At 51.9% G+C, this 23,043-nt stretch overlaps 1 protein-coding gene across 1 annotated transcript; it reads right to left on the bottom strand.

Moving 5' to 3' along the window:
- Positions 1 to 1,710: 1,710 nt before the first annotated feature.
- On the bottom strand, positions 1,711 to 22,563 carry LOC144754147 (tubulin beta chain). The gene is made up of 4 exons (XM_078641727.1): positions 22,369 to 22,563; positions 14,805 to 14,913; positions 8,286 to 8,396; positions 1,711 to 6,290 (listed from the first exon to the last, which is right to left on the bottom strand). The coding sequence occupies exons 1-4, from the start codon at positions 22,423 to 22,425 to the stop codon at positions 5,233 to 5,235; spliced, it is 1,335 nt and encodes a 444-aa protein (XP_078497853.1). The 5' UTR covers positions 22,426 to 22,563; the 3' UTR covers positions 1,711 to 5,232.
- Between the last annotated feature and the right edge of the window lie 480 nt (positions 22,564 to 23,043).

Raw genomic sequence — 23,043 nt, 5'->3', positions numbered from 1 at the left:
TCCCAAGGATCTGGGTTTAATCCAACATTCGTGTGCTCACCACACCACCCCAGTTCAGACATGGCCATAGGCAAATCAGTCTTGACCTTGTGTCTCATGGGAGCAGTCCAGCCCGAACTGCCAGGCCAGATCCTCCCTGGACCGGAAATAAGCATCCTAGGACCGGTTTCTGGGTATTACCCTTCATCAGCCTGGATAGCTTGAATCCAGTGGCACAGTGAGCAAGGGACTCACGTCTGGGCATACCCTTCCCACATAGGGTTACACATGAGGGCTGAAAGCCTGAAACCGGTCCTCGTAAGCTTGTTTCCAGTCCAGGGAGGACCTGGCTTGGCAGTTCGGGCTGGACTGTTTCCATTGGGCGCAGGGTCAAGACTGATTTACATATGGCTGGGTTCAAACTGGAATGGCATGGTGAGCAAAAAACAATGGATTTAGGCCCAGATCCCTATACTGGGGTGAATGTATGACATTGTTCTGCATTCTGCCCATCAATTGTTCTTTTTGCATTTTTAAAACCCGGCATTTTCGTTTTAGTTAATCTCCTTTACACAGCACTCCAATATTCTTACATGCAGAGTACCCGCACCCGTAATTGCTGCTAGCCTGATGCCTAGATTAAGACATATTTAATTCATAAATTATGTAAGCAGGGCTCTCATTTTTATTTGAAACACCTGGCCAGCTGGCAATTTACAGTCCTCACCGGCCGCAGCCCAACCTTCTACCCGATACGTTTCTACCGAGAAGAAAGAAAGAGATGGGGGTCGAAAACCTGAACCAAAAAGGTGGTGGAGCTCCCTTGGCAATCAGTGAATGAGACGAGGGGGGAGAGGATGTGGCCTCAGGGCCAGAGCTGCCGACTTTGGAGCTGGAGAACCAGGATCAAGCCTCGGCGTGGGCTCAGCATCCCGTGATCCTGGGCAAATCACTTAATCTCCCCGTGCCTACCCAAAATGAATGTTTAATGTAACTGCTGCTCATGTAAAGCGCTTCAATACCTTCAGGTCGGGTTCACGCTATATAAATCTGAAAAAATAAAATAAAGCCCAGCCTTTGAGGAAAGAGTGAAGATGAACGAGAAGAAGCCAACATCCCTGGGGCCAGCCCTGGCAGGAGAAGCGAGAGCTACAACTGTTTGAAGTCTTAATCTGGCACAAGGCCTGGTGGAGACGGCTTATGAGGCAGCATCCTTCCTGGTCTCAATCTCTGTGGAGTGGGAGTCTGAGAAGACACTTTCAGAATCACTTTCTTAACCTTCTGCTTTCTCAAATATGCACCATTTGCCCACTCTTTTTTCAAAATTTTCTCCAAAACCCCAAACCCCTTTTATGACAGACAGGCTCACTCGCCATCAGGCACTATTCAACCCGAACTTTTGCACCCTACCACTTTCAAATGTCACCAGCTGCCACTGAGATAGATAGTAACCGCAGTATGTTACCTCAGTTCAAGATGTCATGCCTCCCTTTAGAGGTATATTCAGGTATGAACCAGCTGCCACTGGGAATAGCATCACCTTTTATAGTGCTTTGAAAAAAAGTACTGTATGAAGCACTCTGAATATAGTACTTACCGCATGTTTGATTCAGGGACTTGGAGGCAGAAACAGCATTGCCGATTGAAGAGGGTCTGAGGTGTATCACGTTTCTGCGGAAACCATAACCCACTGCCCCCTCCCCCAAAATAAAGCAACAGGACTTCTTTTGAACAAAATAAAAAAAAAATGTTTTTATTTCATCACAGGTTTGTCATCTTTTCAATATGAAAAAGCAGCTGTAAAAAAGGAAAACAAACTTAAGCAGATGCAGACAGAAACAGGAGAGAGAATGCTAGAAAGAAAAGAAGGCATCAATCTAAGATATGACCAGCTCACCCCTAGTGTAGGAGAGACCCCCCTGCCGAGGAATAGAGCTTGGCGCTACGAACAAAAAGGGCAGAAACTAACATTGCGCATTTCCATTTTGTCAGCACCCTTCATCTGATTAGTGCTTTTTGAGGAGTGTTCGGGCTTCTGTGTGCTGAAAGGTCAACATAGATTTTTTTCTTTGGAGAATTTGCAACAACAGCCCCTGGCGAGTAACTTACTCTTTTGCTCTAGGCTAGATTTCGCTCTTGTCTTCTTCTAGGGAGGAAGTCGGTGTCTCATTTTTTGATACGGTCACCCACTTTTCACGCCAGTACTTACATTTCGTTCACATAACCTTTCTATGCTGACTTTATGCCCAAGCTCCTGCTGCACAAATAATGCCTACATACATTTTGTCCTTCGCTGATCTCTGCCCAGGCCTGGAATTTGAGCTATGCCTAAATGGAGGTTTAACCATAAAAATGAAAATCAGACATCTTTGTGGATTTCTGATAAGGGGAAAGAATCTAACTTCTCTGCATGTGGGTCTTTAATGAAGACCACTTCTTGAGTCTGTTTCGGGGCTCGACACTTTTTCGCTACTGATGGAAATAGAGGAAAGACTCCCACCTCAGTGGAAGCCGGCTAGATGAAAGACAGGCTCAGATGGTGTTTGTACTCCTGGTTTGGGAAAACTGACCCTTGAGCACAGGATAACCAACAAGAGGATTGAACTGGAGGACTAAAGAGAATATAAAGCCTCAAGGACTAGATAAACTGGCTTCACGTACTGCAATCTTAAATGAAAAGTAGGTGACAAGGTTTGGCACATTTATACATTGTGTGGAGAGTATTGTCCATTTGTTAGACATACACTTTCTCCTCCCAGAACGTTCCACTTAAATGTAAACTTTTCAAACCACGCATTGAAAACCCTGCCAGGCTTGGACTCTTCCATGACCATGAACTGGACAACTTTAATAGGATCACAGGGACATTTTAAGGCATGGGCAAAGTGGGCCACTTAAACAGATTGTTTTAAATACCATTTCCCTTCAATTTATGTTTAGCGCGAGTGATGAATGGGAGTCTATTACAGACATTTTGCAGACAAGTTTGTTTGCACAACTATGCAACATCTATATAAATAAAAGCTTGTTTTATATCAAAACAGGACCTTGCATTTGAGAAACGGAAGGGGGTCACAAAGATTATTTGCAATAACATTAGTGAGCTGTTGCTGCATTAGAATACCGAAAAAAACACATCACTATCCATGAATTTTAGATGTAAACAGATTTATAATTTGGACCAATGTGTCTTTGCAGCGGGCAAAGAGGGCATAAAAGAGCTGAAACTGGATCATAAATTCAAAACTGGTTTGAACAGGAACCCCCAAAATATGTTTGGTCCAGGGCCCCCGAAATCCTTAAGATGTCCCTGTAGGATCATGGAAGATCCTGTAATTGTACTGAAAAGGGGTTGACATGCGTGTCAAAGAGCAAAATTGCACTTTCTCCATAAAACTCTGAGATTCTATTAACCTTTGTTGTATGCTTTCACAGCAAAAATGGATTTGTGGGCATCTTGCATGACTTTTCACAAGAGATCACACGTCACATGAAGTTTCGTGAGATACTGGGTAGAGAAGAAAATGGCTATCTGACAGTCTGCAACAAGCTTCACATGTGGTAAATGTCATACTAAATTGTGTAACATCAAACATTGTGCCACACAAGCGTAAATAATTTCACCCAGGCCTACATCTCGCTTTGTCACTGGTTTAAGAAAATAAGTCCTTTCCGAGACGTGAATGCATTCTGATCGACTTTGGTTCCTTGCTTGCTCTGGAGAGTGCAATACATGGACTTGCCTGGTTTATGCTTTCCCTGGGACCGTGGTCATCTGTGGTGGTGCAACAAACACAGGCAGGATAGTGTCATTGGGGGTTCATCCTGTGAGGCTCAGACCTCTATGCCTAGGATGTTCTCCAAGGCCCCTTAGGAAATGTAATCAACACCCTACACCCACTGCCTTCTTTACCTCCCATACTGCTTTTCCAGTTTAAGTGCATGCCCCTTCAACTTGTCTTATCGTATTACTGCTTACAACCGTTTAATCACCCCACTGAGGAAAACAAGTCTAAGTTAGCTAAAACTTTGGCAGTCAGATTTCAGAGACCAAAGTATTTCCACCTGAGTTCCAGGACACCTCCAGGAGGTACGCAAAGGCTGGGGCTCCAGGTGACATTAAATGGATGGGCGTGCGCAGCAGCTGCAAACATCTGCATTCACTGAGACAATGTTGGCTTCATGCAGCTGCAACGAGGCACACCAGCATCAAGAGGACAGAGTTTTCACTTTATTGCATTTCTTTGCAACTGTTGCATTGCTACAGAAACACCGCTTAACGCAGGACTGACAATGGCCTCCCTCCTCATCGCTACACCAACACCTGATCCTCTCCCTACATCCTGTTTTTAGCACACTTCACATTTTTACCCCCACTTTATAACATAACTTGTATTTTTAAAGCGCACATTCACCCGGGCGTATCTTGGATCTGAAAAACAGATGTTTATTGTTACCCAACTCAATGGTACTCATTTTATCGACCTCAGACGGATGAAAGGCTGAGTGGACCCGCCAGGATTAGTCCACTGAGCCACCAGACCCGGCCTTTACACCTCACTGAAGCCTTCCTACTGACCTTGATTACGCTATAAGAAACTTATAGAGTGTTTGTACATCATAAGGTTTCTTGGCGCTAAATCCCCTGGAAAGCATTTCTGTTGATGTTCTGAACCCCAGCATCCGGGTGCACCTTGCTCAGCACTGCAGGCAGAGCTAATCTTGGAATGTACCAACTCTTGAATTGCTCACAACGCTAGACTCGAAGGGTTATAGCTTGGTTGCCTACTCCCTTGTTTAAGAACCACACAGGCAGCAGTTGTCACAGGAAAGCAAAGATAAAACTGGAGACCATGTTAGGTCTGTGTCAAGAGCAGCTAGAGAAGCACAGACTTGCAGCAGTTGGTACTGGCAAATGGAGGGCAACTAAAGACCATGTGGGGTCTGTATGGAGCAAGAAAGTAAAGAAGCTAGTACAGACAGGGCTAGTGCTGGCATAGCAAGGGCCCAGCTGTAGGCCATGCATGGCCAGTGTATAAAGAAGGTGGGCGTGGGAATGTGCATTGCACAGGAGGTCGTCTGTCTGCGGCCCATGCTGTCAAGGCTGGCGGTGCCATTGCATCCCTCCAAAAAGCTCTCATCAGTTGAGGGGCTTGGATTTCACACTTGAGGGAAAGAAGAGAAACTTAAAATGAAATGCAAATTAAGTGAAAAGTTATGGGGTTTTTTCACATGGACCATGGAAATGCTTCCTCAGGCTTCCTCCTCAACCTCCTCCCCGAAATCTTCTTCCTCCTCGGCCGTGGCGTCCTGGTACTGCTGGTACTCGGACACCAGGTCGTTCATGTTGCTCTCCGCCTCTGTGAACTCCATCTCGTCCATGCCCTCGCCCGTGTACCAGTGCAGGAAGGCCTTGCGGCGGAACATGGCCGTGAACTGCTCGGAGATGCGCTTGAAGAGCTCCTGGATGGCGGTGCTGTTGCCGATGAAGGTGACCGCCATCTTGAGGCCGCGGGGTGGGATGTCGCACACCGCTGTCTTGACGTTGTTCGGGATCCACTCCACGAAGTAGCTGCTGTTCTTGTTCTGAACGTTTAACATCTGCTCGTCCACCTCCTTCATGGACATGCGGCCGCGGAACACCGCTGCCACGGTGAGGTAGCGGCCGTGGCGCGGGTCACAGGCCGCCATCATGTTTTTGGCATCAAAGACCTGTTGAGTCAGCTCGGGCACGGTCAGGGCACGGTACTGCTGGCTGCCACGGCTGGTGAGGGGGGCAAAGCCTGGCATGAAGAAGTGCAAGCGAGGGAAGGGGACCATGTTTACTGCCAACTTGCGGAGATCGGCGTTGAGCTGCCCGGGAAAACGAAGGCAAGTGGTGACTCCACTCATGGTGGCAGACACCAGGTGGTTGAGGTCGCCGTAGGTGGGCGTGGTCAGCTTGAGGGTGCGGAAGCAAATGTCGTAAAGGGCCTCGTTGTCAATGCAGTAGGTCTCATCTGTGTTCTCCACCAGCTGGTGGACGGACAGGGTGGCGTTGTAGGGCTCCACCACTGTGTCTGAAACCTTGGGGGAGGGCACCACGCTGAAGGTGTTCATGATGCGGTCTGGGTACTCCTCCCGGATCTTGCTGATCAGCAGGGTGCCCATGCCAGAGCCGGTGCCGCCACCCAGCGAGTGGGTGAGCTGGAAGCCCTGGAGGCAGTCGCAGCTCTCCGCCTCTTTCCGGACCACGTCGAGCACGGAGTCCACAAGCTCGGCCCCCTCGGTGTAGTGACCCTTGGCCCAGTTGTTACCTGCTCCACTCTGACCTGCAAAGAGAATACAGCGGTTACTTTGAGTGCTAACAATGGAGTCGATGCCCATGCGCATTATCACCAAGAGGAGGAGTCACACGAACTTATGACTCGAAAGACTTCTTCAAAGAAAAACAACTTGCACACATCCAACACTAGATTACTGAAGAATGCAAAGAGTGTGTACCTACAGCTACACACGCCGCAAACACCTGGGTTACTTGGAGTGCTCATTCAGACTATTAAAACTTATTTTGCCTCCCTTTCTGCCGACACTAGTAATCGAGAGTCCCAGGCCATTTATTAAGGTCTGTATTTAAAGTTTTACAGCAGCCTTTGAAGTTTACCACACTACGACTGGTGAGCCAGTGTCCACCGACCACTGGTAACATTGAACCGCTCTACACCCCACACACATACTTTAAATCGATAGCTTCACACATGCCCTGGCCTGCTCATACTCCATCCTATCTGCTTCCATAGCTCCTTTGCTCTGCCCAGCTCATACTCCACCCTATCTGCTTCCATAGCTCCTTTGCTCTGCCCTGCTCATACTCCATCCTATCTGCTTCCATAGCTCCTTTGCTCTGCCCTGCTCATACTCCATCCTATCTGCTTCCATAGCTCCTTTGCTCTGCCCAGCTCATACTCCATCCTATCTGCTTCCATAGCTCCTTTGCTCTGCCCTGCTCATACTCCATCCTATCTGCTTCCATAGCTCCTTTGCTCTGCCCAGCTCATACTCCACCCCCTCTACTTCCATAGCTCCTTTGCTCTGCCCAGCTCATACTCCACCCCCTCTACTTCCATAGCTCCTTTGCCCTGCCCTGCTCATACTCCATCCTCTCTGCTTCCATAGCTCCTGTGCTCTGCCCTGCTCATACTCCACCCCCTCTACTTCCATAGCTCCTTTGCCCTGCCCTGCTCATACTCCATCCTCTCTGCTTCCATAGCTCCTTTGCTGTGCCCAGCTCATACTCCATCCTATCTGCTTCCATAGCTCCTTTGCTCTGCCCAGCTCATACACCGCCCCATCTGCTTCCATAGCTCCTTTGCTCTGCCCAGCTCATACTCCATCCTCTCTGCTTCCATAGCTCCTTTGCTCTGCCCAGCTCATATTCCACCCTATCTACTTCCATAGCTCCTTTGCTCTGCCCAGCTCATACTCCATCCTATCTGCTTCCATAGCTCCTTTGCTCTGCCCAGCTCATACTCCGCCCCATCTACTTCCATAGCTCCTTTGCTCTGCCCAGCTCATACTACATCCTATCTGCTTCCATAGCTCATGTGCTCTGCCCAGCTCATACTACATCCTATCTGCTTCCATAGCTCATGTGCTCTGCCCAGCTCATATTCCACCCCATCTACTTCCATAGCTCCTTTGCTCTGCCCAGCTCATACTACATCCTATCTGCTTCCATAGCTCATGTGCTCTGCCCAGCTCATACTCCATCCTATCTGCTTCCATAGCTCCTTTGCTGTGCCCAGCTCATACTCCATCCTATCTGCTTCCATAGCTCCTTTGCTGTGCCCAGCTCATACTCCATCCTATCTGCTTCCATAGCCCCTTTGCCCTGCCCTGCTCATACTCCATCTTATCTACTTCCATAGCTCCTTTGCTCTGCCCAGCTCATACTCCATCCTCTCTGCTTCCATAGCTCCTTTGCTCTGCCCAGCTCATACACCGCCCCATCTGCTTCCATAGCTCCTTTGCTCTGCCCAGCTCATACTCCATCCTATCTGCTTCCATAGCTCTTTTGCTCTGCCCAGCTCATACTCCGCCCCATCTGCTTCCATAGCTCCTTTGCTCTGCCCAGCTCATACTCCATCCTATCTGCTTCCATAGCTCCTTTCCTCTGCCCAGCTCATACTCTGCCCCATCTACTTCCATAGCTCCTTTGCTCTGCCCAGCTCATACTCCATCCTATCTGCTTCCATAGCTCCTTTCCTCTGCCCAGCTCATACTCTGCCCCATCTACTTCCATAGCTCCTTTGCTCTGCCCAGCTCACCGAAAACAAAGTTGTCTGGTCTGAAGATCTGTCCAAATGGTCCTGAACGCACGGAGTCCATGGTGCCGGGCTCCAAGTCCACCAGGATGGCTCGCGGCACGTACTTCCCACCTGTGTAGAAGGAAGACAACAAAAACATTCAGCACTCGGCTATATCAAACCCATCAACCCCAAATCGTCAGAGTCAAGTAGAGGAGGACCTGGGGGAAGCAGACAACAAACACATTCAGCACCCGGCTCTCGAGTTTACAAGTGACCTGTGCGCAACATGTGCAGTGCAATGCTAGCCACAACTTCCGAAAGCTAGAGGTTTCCTGCACACAAACAGTCCTCTGCCTCGAGCTCTCAACGCCACATCTCAGATGCTGGGCGGCGGGCCTTCCGGTGCAGTCTCTACAACCTGGCAGAAGCCTCCTTGGAAACTCCAGCTATAACCTGTGCAATCTTTGTTTGGAAAAAGCATGACATACACATTTCAAACTGTGCAACCTGCCACTTCAGAGCTTCTTTTTCCATGTTGCTTCTTCTTGCTGTGCTGCTTCTCCTTGAAACATGCTACTTTCACAGCACCAAGATGGCCATGGTGAACAGTGTCATCGAATGATAATAAGTGTTAGAAATGGGGATTTCTGGTTGGCTAAGACTTGCGCCAAAGCCAGGCAGAAACCACCACTCTAGTCAGGGCGTGGGAGTTACACTCCAAAGATAACCCCTGCTCACCCCCATGGTAGCTTGGCGCGAGCAGTCAGGCTTATCCCGAAGGCAATATGTAAAGCGTTTGCGCACGCACCCAGCAACAACACCCAAGGCCCACCACAAAGGGTACTCCACACAAGGTTATATATAAAAATAGCCTTTGTATTATACCAAACACATTAGATAATAAACACACAATTTACACTGTGCCACTGGCATGGGTGGAATTTACAGGGGATTATATATATATACAGGACAGGGCCACATGGGCCACTGTCAGGAATAAGCACTTGGTAGAACTAGCATTTTGTAGAAATAGCACTTTGTAGATAGAATAATTGTAGCACAAAATAGCATCTGTAGCACACAACCAGTAACCACTGGTAGAAGGTAGGTACACACTACGCAATCCTAAACACCTTAGGCATATATCACACAGGGAACCCTGATCTCACTAGCATAAACAGTACTAGGTAAAACATCCTCCTAAGCATAAAAACACATTTAGAGGTATAGGCAAAAAGCATAGCATATTATGCATAAATCACATTAGGCAAGTAATCACATTTGCGCCAAAAATCACATAACTGACCCCAGGCCAACTTTTCCTCTCAGGGGCACACAGGCCCAATGTCCAGAATGTCTGGGCTGGCTGCGCAGGCAGCCAAAGAGGAATGCGCAACAGGCCTAAATGATGCAGCTGCCCACTAAGTGCTGGGCAGCTGGGGAACTGAGCCTGGCACCAGAGTGCCTCCTGGCTCTCCTCTGGCTCTAATAAACAACAGTGCCCAAAACAACGTGGGAGCCACGTGGGCTCTGAAACAGAGAAATGCCTTAATTCACGTTGGAGCCTTTCAGGCTCTATCTACAATAAATGCCGCTGCCAGCCGGGGCCGCTCTACCACCAGAAGTGCCCCCTTTAGCATTGGAGCCTCGTGGGCTCTGAAGTGATTGTGACCCCACGTTGGAGTTGCCTGCGCAATTGCAGGGCAACTCAGAATTTACTAGGACAATGGCCCACTAAACGGTGGAGCGGCCCGCTGCCATCCGGGGCCGCTCAGAAGATGTGCCCCCAAGGTAGTGAGTACGGGCAGGAGGGGGGGCGGGCACCTGCAGTGTGTCCCTTCACACTCCCCTCCCCTTCGCAAACGAGCCCCACTCACCGGGCTCTCCTGGGCGGCATCTCACTCCTGGGTTGTGGGCTGACTTCTGCAGGCGATTCCCGGCACCGGTCACCAGGCGCCACACGGGGCTATCCCTTTCCTTAGGGGAGCCCTGCTCGAGCTGGCGCTGGCTTCCTCTTCCCTTTTCTCTCCCGCACCGGTGTCGGGGTGGGCTCCCATCAGCTTCCGGTTTTGGAACTCGGGGGATTTCGTGGGCGCGGGGCTTCCCTCAGGACAGCGGAAGTCCCGCCCCACATCAGGCAAGGCGACGCCCGACTTCCGGTTTCCCTGGCCGCGGCGGTGATTCTCTCGGGGAAAACGAGGGGTAGGCATACTCGAGATTTGTAATAAAAAGCGGGGTAGGCACCCGCTAGGCACACCATGCAGGGTGGGCACATGCCAACGATTTAAAAAGTACGGCCAATAACCGGGGTGGGCACCCTTGCCGAAAATGAAGGAAGGAAGAATCCCTCTCTCTCCCCCAGCAGCGCGACGCTGCAGAGAGCCTCCTCGAGTCAGTCAAGCGCTCCCAGGCGCTGCAAGGACAAATAAAGCGCTCCCAAGCGCTAGGGTCCCCAAAGTCCAGGGAAAGTCCAGCAAGACTCCCTAGGAAGGCAGGGGGGCAAAGGCTGGGCCCAGGGGTCAGCTCACAGGGCCCACCAGGCAGGGAGGCAATCCCCAGTGGCGGACCTCCTGGTGCCCAGCAGCAGGCCCCCCTCAAGTTAGGCTCAGGAAAAGAAAATTTTCATAGGGTCACAGCCCCTCTCTTATACACCAAATCCCTTTGTCTCAAGGGTGCAGGGTGGGGGAAAACCAGACGCAGCTGGTTCTGGAGCACTCTATTGTGCTCAGCCCCTCTCCCCATTCACTGGACAGGCTAGGGACATCAGACACACCACAGGGGGCGGAGCCAGCATTGCGTAGAGAAGGCCCAGCCCTATCCAGGTCCCAGGTGCACTTCTCCCTGCCATCAACATGCAGATCTCTCCATTCACCATCGGGGCAGAACCATCCTGACTCCTGGAGCCAGGCACAACTGCCAGCTCCAGCCAATCACAAGCCAGACAGACAATTCATCTTTATTACACAGACATGCCAACTTCTAGAAGGTGTCCCGGCGCTCCACCTACAGACAGCTTGTCCCTGGGAGAGAGTGAGCAACACGGACCTTGCTGTGACTTGATTACTTCATTCAGAAAACGGGCCAACTTTAACTGCCGGCCTGAACTGAGGCCAGTGACCGGCCGCTTCCCTCCCTGTGGTCTGCATAGCCAGACCTACACGCGCAAAAATAATGTGAGCCGCCCTGATACCTGCAAGCTTCTGAAGCCTGACACCACGCCTTAAGTCCTGCTCTGCGCCTATTGCAGGTGTGAACACGACATACCTACGCCACGGCAACCTTTGTGCCCGCGTGCAGAATCTGTTTCCCAGTCCCTGTCCTGAAGAGAACCTTGAATACTTAGGTTCGAAACGCGTCGACAATACCACCCTGTGGCTACAACAAAGGGTGCCGCTAGGATGTAAATCATACCACCACTCTGTATCCTAGCCTCGCAACCCTATTTAACATTACACCACAGGCTTTCGTTGACAGGCAGGCTTGTTTTTGATCTCAACCCCGCCTGTCACTTGGTTTTTTCAATCTCTAGGACTGGTTCCCGTTTGTTTGCTTATGGATTAATCTCTGCACTGTATATAATTGCAATTTATTTGAATTATTATACATATGTGATTGTCTTTTGGTGTGTCTAACCAATCTTTTGTTTGATTCTTTGTTGTAAATTTGTAAATGTGTGCATTTGTAGATACTGTATATATGAACCTTTTGAATTGACAGTGGTTTTGTTTGTGCTTGTGTTTCAAAAAATTGCTGATAAATGTAAAAAAGAAAAATAAACTTGTTTGGAAAATTAAATCCAGTGGTCACATGGTACAGATTGACTGTGTGTCTGGGGAATTGTTTCACGAATAATCCTGTCCAGCCACCTTGTTCTGTTTTTCCAACTTCTAGAAGTGGCACTTCCACACTAGACACATTAAAGCCGCACACATCATCGCGCAGCATTTACTCTCACGAGTTCGCACATACCAAACTCCACCCTGCACTCCCCACGCATCAGGAACTACCATGGACACACACATTCCCCAGGCATTCCTATGGGAGGGGAGGCCGATCTCACCACACACACGCACTTTACACTGGGACACAGTGTTAAAGTGCGCAGTAGCCAAAAACAACCATCACCAGGTCACAACTAAAGCAAAAAGTTTAGGGGTGAACCTGCCAGAAGGGCCAAGTCCAACAATAAGTAACATGACGTAACATCTAGAAACGCAAATCTTACGCCTCTAATTAGGAAAAACTAGTCTCTCCTCTTCCTTCCCCAACTCCCGATGACCAGTTGTTTACCTAGACGTAGAACGACTCTCGCCCTCTAGATTCTGCAATTTTCTATTACACTTAGTTTTGCTCTATGTTATTAATTTTAGTTTTAAATACATTCTTTGTACGTTACCCTAGTACCTCCTGGGGGGTAATGGCATGATATTGCTATATAAACCAGTTATCACAAATAAATAAACTCCACATGGCTGTCCCGCCTCGAGGTGCCAAAACGTCCATAGTGTTTTCGAGACTACATATGGCTAATATTTGACTGTTGATTTTGTTCAGACCAGTTTGTTAACTTGCCTGTTTTTCTGCAAGGTTCTCATCGTTTTTTAGATTGTATTAAAGTGGAGACCAATTGCTACTACAAAATGGGCGAGTGTCATCAGCAGCATGACTCCAAGAAGCGACACTGCACTACACCGCATCTGCCTACAATGCCCAGTCTCACAGCCTCCCCTTTCTTTCCCGGCACTTTTGGGCCAACATATTGCAAGAATCCGCAGCTGCTATTGACAAGGGAACGGGGCTTTACAGATGTACAGAGCTGGTGTCTTCGACATTTCACTGCACGAGCGAAAGGGTGGGACCGCCGACTCTGTCCCAATGAAATGCATCCACAGTTGGAAGCAGCAGTGTTTCTCCAACTACCACTGGCAAAGAAAATGCTCACTGTGGAAGAGGAAGAAAACATTACAACAGAATCCCAGACCAATCCATAAGAGTGGGCCACTGTGATTTTCACTAGTGCACCAGTGTTCCCAGAGAGGGAGATATGACCCACGTGCTGTTCTCGGCGGTGAATCGCCCTGTACGACATTTCCAGGCTCATTGGAGACTGCGGCGGCGGGTCTATTGAACAGTAAAAGAACCATCAATCGTCCCATTGCTATGAATTAAAATAACACAGCAAAATGTCCTTGCTCTGAACACAAAGTAGAAACAAGCATTGGCAAAGCCAATAGGTCTCGCCTTTGGGACCTTATAACGGTTTAGCCAAGCAACAGTTGATGTTGTTGCACCAAGGATATTGTGCTGCAAAGCTAAATACTTATAAGGTCCCAAGGCGAGACCTATTGGCTATGCCAATGCTTGTTCTGTGTTTCCCAGTGTATTACATTCTTTCTTGCCATGTTTCCTTTCTCCTCGACTTTGAAGTGTTCTCTCCTGCTTCCAGGCCCAACGGCGGAAAAAAGAATTTGAAGATGGCGACTATGATGAAAAATGCCCGTGGCATGCAGCTGATGTTATAATAGGAGAGACACAGCCCAAATAGTTGATGCAAAAAAAAAAAAACAATAACACGCAACACAGACTTTAAAAGACAGTTCTCGAATTCTGGACCTAACCACTAGATGGCAGACTAAGGCCGAGCAAAGATCCTCTCTGCACAACAGCTGCTCTTAAAGTGGATTATGTGATACACGATCCAAGCCAGCGCTCGTAATCAAAGCAATAGAACGATACTTTTAGTACCTCACCATGAGTTTAAAATGATAAAAGGTGGGAATCGAAATTTGTCCCCAAAAAAAAATCCTTTTAAAGTTCTCCTCCCCGCGTCCTCTGTATCGCTCTGGCTGGATTCATTTTGACCACGAGGTTTAGGAGGAGTCGTGAAAGTGCGTTATGACTGGGGTCAGGGCTGTAAGTGGGCCGGGTCCGTGCGTCCTGGCACAGGCGGCCGCAGTGACAGCAGACACATACATGTGCGCATGCTCACACTGCTCACTTCTCACTAGTGGAGGTTACAGCATGACGTCATGCCAGGTGAGCCTTGTAGGGGAGGGGAAATCCTCCAAAGAGAGTCATTTCTTCTCTGGATTTCACTTCTCTTTTTGAAACTCAGGAGCAGCAACATTGTGGTGGTGTCACCAGGGCTTTAAGTGGAAGCTTTTCAATATGATATACAAGCCATAGTTGCTGTCCATTTATCTTATGCAACTAACAACCATTGACAAAGCCAATAGTCCTGGCTTGTTGTAGGTATGTTACTTGTGTCATATATCTGGATGTAATGACAGGAGCAGCAAAATACAAGTCGGGCGACACACTGTGCTAAACACACATTTTTAGCGTACGTGTTTTTAAGCCACACCCTTAATTACATTAGCCACGCCTCTATAGGACCCCCCCTCCCCTCCCCCCCCCCTCCCCCCCCACACACACACAGTTTTTTCATCCAACTTAAAGCCCTGGCTGGGGTCATCCCTTCCTGTGTGGGGCACCTGAAGCAGCCACGTCACCCCTCCCCCCCCCAGCCCGGCCCACCTGTGGCCTCGTTGTAGTAGACGCTGATCCGGTCCAGCTGCAGGTCGCTGTCCCCGTGGTAGGTCCCGGTGGGGTCGATGCCGTGCTCATCGCTGATGACTTCCCAAAACTACAGAGGAGGAAAAAAAACCTTTTAGACAGAACCCCCCCAAGTTGGTTAGATTCACACACACAAAAAACGATACAAGCTCAACAAGTGCGCAACCAAGGGAGAGCAGCGTCAGCTCTAGCGGAGGCACCCCGAGCTAGAGACCGGCCCCACGAGAGACGAGAGCGCCGCCGGCAGAGGGGCCCGGAGCCGGAGCACCCAAGAAGAATGTATGACGTTACAACGAATTCCGTTGCAACGCTTGCCTTTACCACGCATGCGTTACAACGGAATTCGTTTAACACGCATAACCTTTAACTCGAATACATGCGTGGTGACGTCATACGTCGTTAAGAGAAAACGGAAGTTTATTTTCCGATTTCTCTTATACGACGCTGATTTTCTGCATAACGACGTGACTTCAGGTGAGTTTTTTTTATTGGGGGGAGACCCCCCAAGCCCCCCCTTTTTTTAACTTTTTTCCTTTACCACATATGCCTTTACTACAAAACTCGTAGTAAAGGTATGCGTGGTAAAGGCTTTAGTGGTAACCACGCATGCGTTGTACTGCATGCGTGGTTAAAGATTTCGTGGAAACGGCTTCGTTGTAAAGGCCGTTTCCCACCCAAGAAGAGGCCAGGCACCGAGCGAGGGTCCGACGGATCACGCGGACATCCGGGCTCTGTGGGACCTCATGACCGAAGGGCTCAATCCTACCTGGTCCCCTCGTCCGGCCACCCTGTGGTTTATAAAACGAGTACCACTGAGCTGGATACCAATAAACATCCTCTCTCTGCCAGTAGCGCCAAGAGGCCCTCAGACGGAGCCTTTCTGCTACAAACATCAGTGTTAAATCCAGGGGCCCGGAGCCTTCAGCACCTGCCCATGTAAAGCACTCCCGGTTACGATAGCTTACTCCAATCCACCCCCTCTTAATCCCTTCATTTTCTCACTCCCCCTCTCTTCACCCCCTCTCTCTCCTAACTTTTAATATTCATTTTCACTTCATTTTATCTCTGTTTCTGTGCCCCCTTAGCCCTGTTGAATGCATTATCATACTGTAACTCTTTTTCACTTGTTAATTTTATCTCATTATGTTCACCATCCTTGTAAAGCGCTCTGATACTCTTGGGTCCAGTAGCGCTATATAAAACCTTTGAAATAAATAAATAAATATTGAGGCTCCGTGCCCCTCCTTCACTGCTCCCCAGCCTGGCTCCGACCTGTATTCAGCCCCCACCTGCCCTGCCTCCCTGTCCTGTATTCAGCCCCCACCTGCCCTGGCTCCCTGTTCTGTATTCAGCTCCCACCTGCCCCTGGCTCCCGGTCCTGTATTCAGCCCCCACCTGCCCAGGCTCACTGTCCTGTATTCAGCCCCCACCTGCCCCTGGCTCCCGGTCCTGTATTCAGCCCCCACCTGCCCAGGCTCACTGTCCTGTATTCAGCCCCCACCTGCCCTGGCTCCCTGTTCTGTATTCAGCCCCCACCTGCCCCTGGCTCCCTGTCCTGTATTCAGCCCCCACCTGCCCAGGCTCACTGTCCTGTATTCAGCCCCCACCTGCCCCTGGCTCCCTGTCCTGTATTCAGCCCCCACCTGCCCAGGCTCACTGTCCTGTATTCAGCCCCCAACTGCCCCAGGCTCCCGGTCCTGTATTCAGCTCCCACCTGCCCCTGGCTCCCGGTCCTGTATTCAGCCCCCACCTGCCCAGGCTCACTGTCCTGTATTCAGCCCCCACCTGCCCAGGCTCACTGTCCTGTATTCAGCCCCCACCTTCCCAGGCTCCCGGTCCTGTATTCAGCCCCACCTGCCCCTGGCTCCCTGTCCTGTATTCAGCCCCCACCTGCCCCAGGCTTCCTGTCCTGTATTCAGCCCCCACCTGCCCAGGCTCCCTGTCCTGTATTCAGCCCCCACCTGCCCAGGCTCCCTGTCCTGTATTCAGCCCCCACCTGCCCCTGGCTCACTGTCCTGTATTCAGCCCCCACCTGCCCCTGGCTCCCTGTCCTGTATTCAGCCCCCACCTGCCCCTGGCTCCCGGTCCTGTATTCAGCCCCCACCTGCCCAGGCTCACTGTCCTGTATTCAGCCCCCACCTGCCCCTGGCTCACTGTCCTGTATTCAGCCCCCACCTGCCCCTGGCTCCCTGTCCTGTATTCAGCCCCCACCTGCCCCTGGCTCCCGGTCCTGTATTCAGCCCCACCTGCCCCTGGCTCACTGTCCTGTATTCAGCCCCCACCTGCTCCCTCCCTGTCCTGTATTCAGCCCCCACCTGCCTCCTCCCTGTCCTGTATTCAGCCCCCACCTGCCCCTGGCTCACTGCCCTGTATTCAGCCCCCACCTGCCCAGGCTCCCTGCCCTGTATTCAGCCCCCACCTGCCCAGGCTCCCTGCCCTGTATTCAGCCCCCACCTGCCCCTGGCTCCCTGTCCTGTATTCAGCCCCCACCTGCCCTGGCTCCCTGTCCTGTATTCAGCCCCCACCTGCCCTGGCTCCCTGCCCTGTATTCAGCCCCCACCTGCCCAGGCTCCCTGTCCTCCCCGTCCTGTCGAGAAGTGGCCACGCCCATTGTAGGACCACACTACAGGCGGGGGGAGGGGCTTCCTACAGACCCTAAATAACCCAGCACTGTACAGAGGTGTGCGTCAGAGCGCCCCACCCCCAGGGCGGGGAGCCCCAGCTTCTCCCCCCACGACCCTCTCATGCTGGTGGGTGGAAGAGGGTGCACAGTGACCAACAACTTCCGGCTCATCCTTGTGAGGCAGTTGAAAGGAGTACCGCCGTGTCAGGCGCGCGCCTGTTATTCAAGCGCCTTCCAGACCCTCCCTTTCAGTGGGCGCTACATGCGGCGCACATTCATTGTACAATGGTGCGCGGTCTGTGTATTCGGTGGATCAGAACCGAGGAAGAGGCAGGAATGGGAAACTGACGGATGAAAAAAAAGATAAGATAAAAAAATGTCACAGAGCGCGGGGGGGGGGGGGGGGGCGTGGACGGCGCTTCCAGCGCAGGGTCCGACTGTGTAAAAAGATGAATATTTATAGCCTGGCCGCCTCGGGGGAGGGAGCTGTGGAATGAAACCCACCCCCCCACCCCCAATAATGAGATGCCACGAGCCTGCGGTGACAGGGGCAGCGAGTTTTGACATTCCTCAGGGGTGGGGTCACTGCTGCCAATGCGCTTCTGTGACCACGCCACCTCTGCAGGGGGGGGCATCCTCCCTGCTTCACGGAGCCACAACGAGGCAGAAATGGAGGGAACCCCAGAACCGACAGGAAAGTGAGTGAGGGCGACCCCAACTCTGGAGGACAGTGACCGAAGATGGAAATCACTTCTCACCCCATGTGCTCCCCCCCGGAAAAAAACACCAAGAAATCACATTTGAAGCTCTCACTGTTGCATCTACTCGTGCTTCAGGATATCTGGGAGCGCCCCCCCCACCCCCACCCTGTATGTCATGTATGACAAGAGCTCCCCGTGCGGCAGTGACCCCGGGGTAGGTCATGTATGACGTTCCCCACGGTGCGGCGGCGACCCAGGGGTGGAGGTGGTGGAGGGTGTCATGTGACACCCCAACGTGCGGAGTGACCCAGGGGTGGAGGTGGTGGAGGGTGTCATGTGACACCCCAACGTGCGCAGTGACCCTGGGGTGGAGACGGTGGAGGGTGTCATGTGACACCCCAACGTGCGGAGTGACCCAGGGGTGGAGGTGGTGGAGGGTGTCATGTGACACCCCAACGTGCGGAGTGACCCTGGGGTGGAGACGGTGGAGGGTGTCATGTGACACCCCAACGTGCGGAGTGACCCTGGGGTGGAGACGGTGGAGGGTGTCATGTGACACCCCAACGTGCGGAGTGACCCTGGGGTGGAGACGGTGGAGGGTGTCATGTGACACCCTAACGTGCGGAGTGACCCTGGGGTGGAGGGTGTCATGTGACACCCTAACGTGCGGAGTGACCCTGGGGTGGAGACGGTGGAGGGTGTCATGTGACACCCCAACGTGCGGAGTGACCCAGGGGTGGAGGTGGTGGAGGGTGTCATGTGACACCCCAACGTGCGGAGTGACCCTGGGGTGGAGACGGTGGAGGGTGTCATGTGACACCCTAACGTGCGGAGTGACCCTGGGGTGGAGACGGTGGAGGGTGTCATGTGACACCCCAACGTGCGGAGTGACCCTGGGGTGGAGACGGTGGAGGGTGTCATGTGACACCCCAACGTGCGGAGTGACCCTGGGGTGGAGATGGTGGAGGGTGTCATGTGACACCCCAACGTGCGGAGTGACCCTGGGGTGGAGATGGTGGAGGGTGTCATGTGACACCCCAACGTGCGGAGTGACCCTGGGGTGGAGACGGTGGAGGGTGTCATGTGACACCCTAACGTGCGGAGTGACCCTGGGGTGGAGATGGTGGAGGGTGTCATGTGACACCCCAACGTGCGGAGTGACCCTGGGGTGGAGACGGTGGAGGGTGTCATGTGACACCCCAACGTGCGGAGTGACCCTGGGGTGGAGACGGTGGAGGGTGTCATGTGACACCCCAACGTGCGGAGTGACCCAGGGGTGGAGGTGGTGGAGGGTGTCATGTGACACCCCAACGTGCGGAGTGACCCTGGGTTGGAGACGGTGGAGGGTGTCATGTGACACCCTAACGTGCGGAGTGACCCTGGGGTGGAGACGGTGGAGGGTGTCATGTGACACCCCAACGTGCGGAGTGACCCTGGGGTGGAGACGGTGGAGGGTGTCATGTGACACCCCAACGTGCGGAGTGACCCTGGGGTGGAGACGGTGGAGGGTGTCATGTGACACCCCAACGTGCGGAGTGACCCTGGGGTGGAGATGGTGGAGGGTGTCATGTGACACCCCAACGTGCGGAGTGACCCTGGGGTGGAGACGGTGGAGGGTGTCATGTGACACCCTAACGTGCGGAGTGACCCTGGGGTGGAGATGGTGGAGGGTGTCATGTGACACCCCAACGTGCGGAGTGACCCTGGGGTGGAGACGGTGGAGGGTGTCATGTGACACCCCAACGTGCGGAGTGACCCAGGGGTGGAGGTGGTGGAGGGTGTCATGTGACACCCCAACGTGCGGAGTGACCCTGGGGTGGAGACGGTGGAGGGTGTCATGTGACACCCTAACGTGCGGAGTGACCCTGGGGTGGAGATGGTGGAGGGTGTCATGTGACACCCCAACGTGCGGAGTGACCCTGGGGTGGAGACGGTGGAGGGTGTCATGTGACACCCCAACGTGCGGAGTGACCCTGGGGTGGAGGGTGTCATGTGACACCCCAACGTGCGGAGTGACCCTGGGGTGGAGGGTGTCATGTGACCCCAACGTGCGGAGTGACCCTGGGGTGGAGGGTGTCATGTGACACCCTAACGTGCGGAGTGACCCTGGGGTGGTGGGGGTGTCACTGTCATGTATGACGTATACCCCCGGCCACGTCCCTACGACACTGACCCAGAGGACTTGTTGCCTTTGATACAATGTTTCTCGCCCACCCCTCAGGTCTGCCCTGCCTCCCCCCCCCCCCACCAATTCAGGAAACCTGGGGCAACGTTGGTAAGGACAGAACAGCCCCCCCTACCGAAGCATGGGGGGGGGGAGGGTGTGTAAAACTCGCAGATTTCACCCCCTCCCCCCCCCCACTCCCCCGCCCCCCCACACCCACAGGGTAGAGTACGGGGGTGAACGGCAGCGCTTTCGAGGTCCATCAATAGAGCCCCCTCAGACCTCACCAGCAGCAGAGGGGGGGCTCCTCGGCAGCGGGAGGGGCCGGGCCCACTTCATCCCTACAAATGGCGCCAGGATGCTTTTGTGAGGAGCTGCGGCCCCGTGTCACTGCCCCCGCCACGAGCGGCGGGGGCCAATGCAGTGACTGCACCCCCCCCCGCGCCCCCCCCATCATCACCGGGGACGCATGCACCCCCGCCACGTGTTTCTAATGCAATGACAGCAACCCCCCCCCCCCCCTTGCTGCTGGTGCTAATGCAATGACAGCAACCCCCCCTTGCTGCTGGTGCTAATGCAATGACAGCAACCCCCCCTTGCTGCTGGTGCTAATGCAATGATAGCAACGCCCCTCCCCAATTGATCAGTAAGGGCTCATACACACCCCTCCCCGAGCATGCGCAGCTGTCACTAATCCAGTGACAGCCCACCCCCCTCCCCCCCTTGAATCTAATATAAGATCCCCTCAGGGTGCCCTGCTGTCACTGACCCAATGACAGCGCCCCTCCCAAAAACCTCCCCCCCCCCCCATCACGAATGTATTCGAAGGCTTCTTCCTACCCCTCCTGGGGGGTGGCGAATTTTATAAAAAGCCTTCTCTCTACCCCCACCCTCCATTGCGGGTGGTGGACGAATCTAATTATATAAATCCTCATCTGTAACCTCTCCTTGGGGGGGGGGGGGGGGTTCTTCCAACCCCCTCCTGGGCACGAATGTAATGAAAACCGTTCCCTCTGCCCCCGCCCCTGTCCCCGTTAGAGCCCAGGGTCCGCGCCCACCTCAGCCCCGGAGCGGCCGCCCCCCCCCCCCCCCCCCCCACCGCCCGGGTATCCAGGGGTCTTTGTTTGGAGACTGACGGACGGATACACAGTAGCCCCCGGTGCCTGACACACGGACCGGCCTTTGTAGATACAAACACTTCTTTATGCTTGCAACGCCCCGATTCCGGGGACTGCACTTCAGGGTGGACCCATGGGTCTCATCAGTGCACAGAGGGCGGATTCAGCATCCCCGACCCCAGGAGGCAAACCTCAGCCGCTTTCTAGGAAAACCGGATCAAGCACTTGAAAGGGTTAAAGATGAAGATAACGGTTTACACTGCAGGAAGAAGCGCTCCTCTCGCAATGCAAGCAAGAACAAAAGCACAATGCAAGCAAATATCGACGCGGAGTAGAAATATAGGTTACTAAAAATAAATGGAAAAAATGACCAACCAACACAGCAGGAAACTAAATGCATTAATAAAAATATATATTTTAAAAAATGCACTACATCGAAGGGAAAAAACACACACACTATTTTGGGAGCTCTAGACAAAGAAAAAGACCGGGCGAGCGCGGCCGCAATGACAGTTAAAAATTGAATTTTCACATGTATGTGACGTCAACAACGAATGAATGAAAGGATTTGACAGCATACTTCAATACAAAATTGTAAAAAAAAAAGAAATGTATATATATAAAAAAAAAGTGATGAGGAAAAAAGGCATATACTCGGCTAGTAGAAAATATTAATACAAATCGGGAAAATATTATTTATGAGGAATATGAAAGCTTCAAGCACACAAAAACAACATACTTTTGCAGTAAAGTAAGTGTTTTACAATACACCATTAAAATGAAAAACAGCGAGATTAAAAAAGATAAGAACTTTAGGAGCTCTCTGTTTCCGCCGTATGAAAATTAAAAAGAATGTGCAGAGATCCGCAGCGATGAATGGGGCGTGGAGCCAGATTCCGCCCCCTCCCTCCCTCCTCACCTTGGCCCCGATCTGGTTGCCGCACTGGCCCGCCTGGATGTGCACGATCTCCCTCATGATGCTGCTGTCTGCTGGGACCGGATGGAACGCTCGGAGCGCCGGGTTCGTTCCTCGAACGTTCGGGGACAAAAGATTCGGAGGGACCCGACGGCTGACGCAACAATGGGGGAACAGCCGAGGGCTGAGCCGGGCTGAACATTGAAATATTCAGCCTCAGCCACTGGAAGGTGGAGACAGGGAGGCCCATTGGTCCTTTCTGGTGTCACGTGGGTCGACGTCATCGTACCAGGAGTTCCTTGGAGTTGTAGTTTGACCAGACTAGGTTGAAATTCTTGGGGTTCCCAACCGTTGGACCCTAAACGGTATACACACATATTGTTTGCCATTAAAATGTTGGAAGAATCTTCTAAGTTTGGGAAAAACTGAGATTTTTTAACACCTTTTATTCAATCAAGTAGATTGTATGGCATGATGTTTCTATGTCTCCTTACAGGGGCTTCCATTGAATCCACCATTGTAAAAACACATGGACTACTGGTTTTGTATATAAAGAACATATAATTTGTATGGAAGACTGCTGTAAATAAGTTCAGCCATGTTGGGAGGAGAACAAGTTTACAACAAAGACATACATTTTTCGTTAACATTTATTACTTTCATAGCAGTAGCACATGA

The sequence above is a fragment of the Lissotriton helveticus genome, chromosome 5_1, assembly GCF_964261635.1.
Source record: "Lissotriton helveticus chromosome 5_1, aLisHel1.1, whole genome shotgun sequence".
Classification (NCBI taxonomy): Eukaryota; Metazoa; Chordata; class Amphibia; order Caudata; family Salamandridae; genus Lissotriton; species Lissotriton helveticus.
Note: the sequence above shows the minus strand (reverse complement) of the source record. Positions and strands in the feature narration are given on the sequence as shown.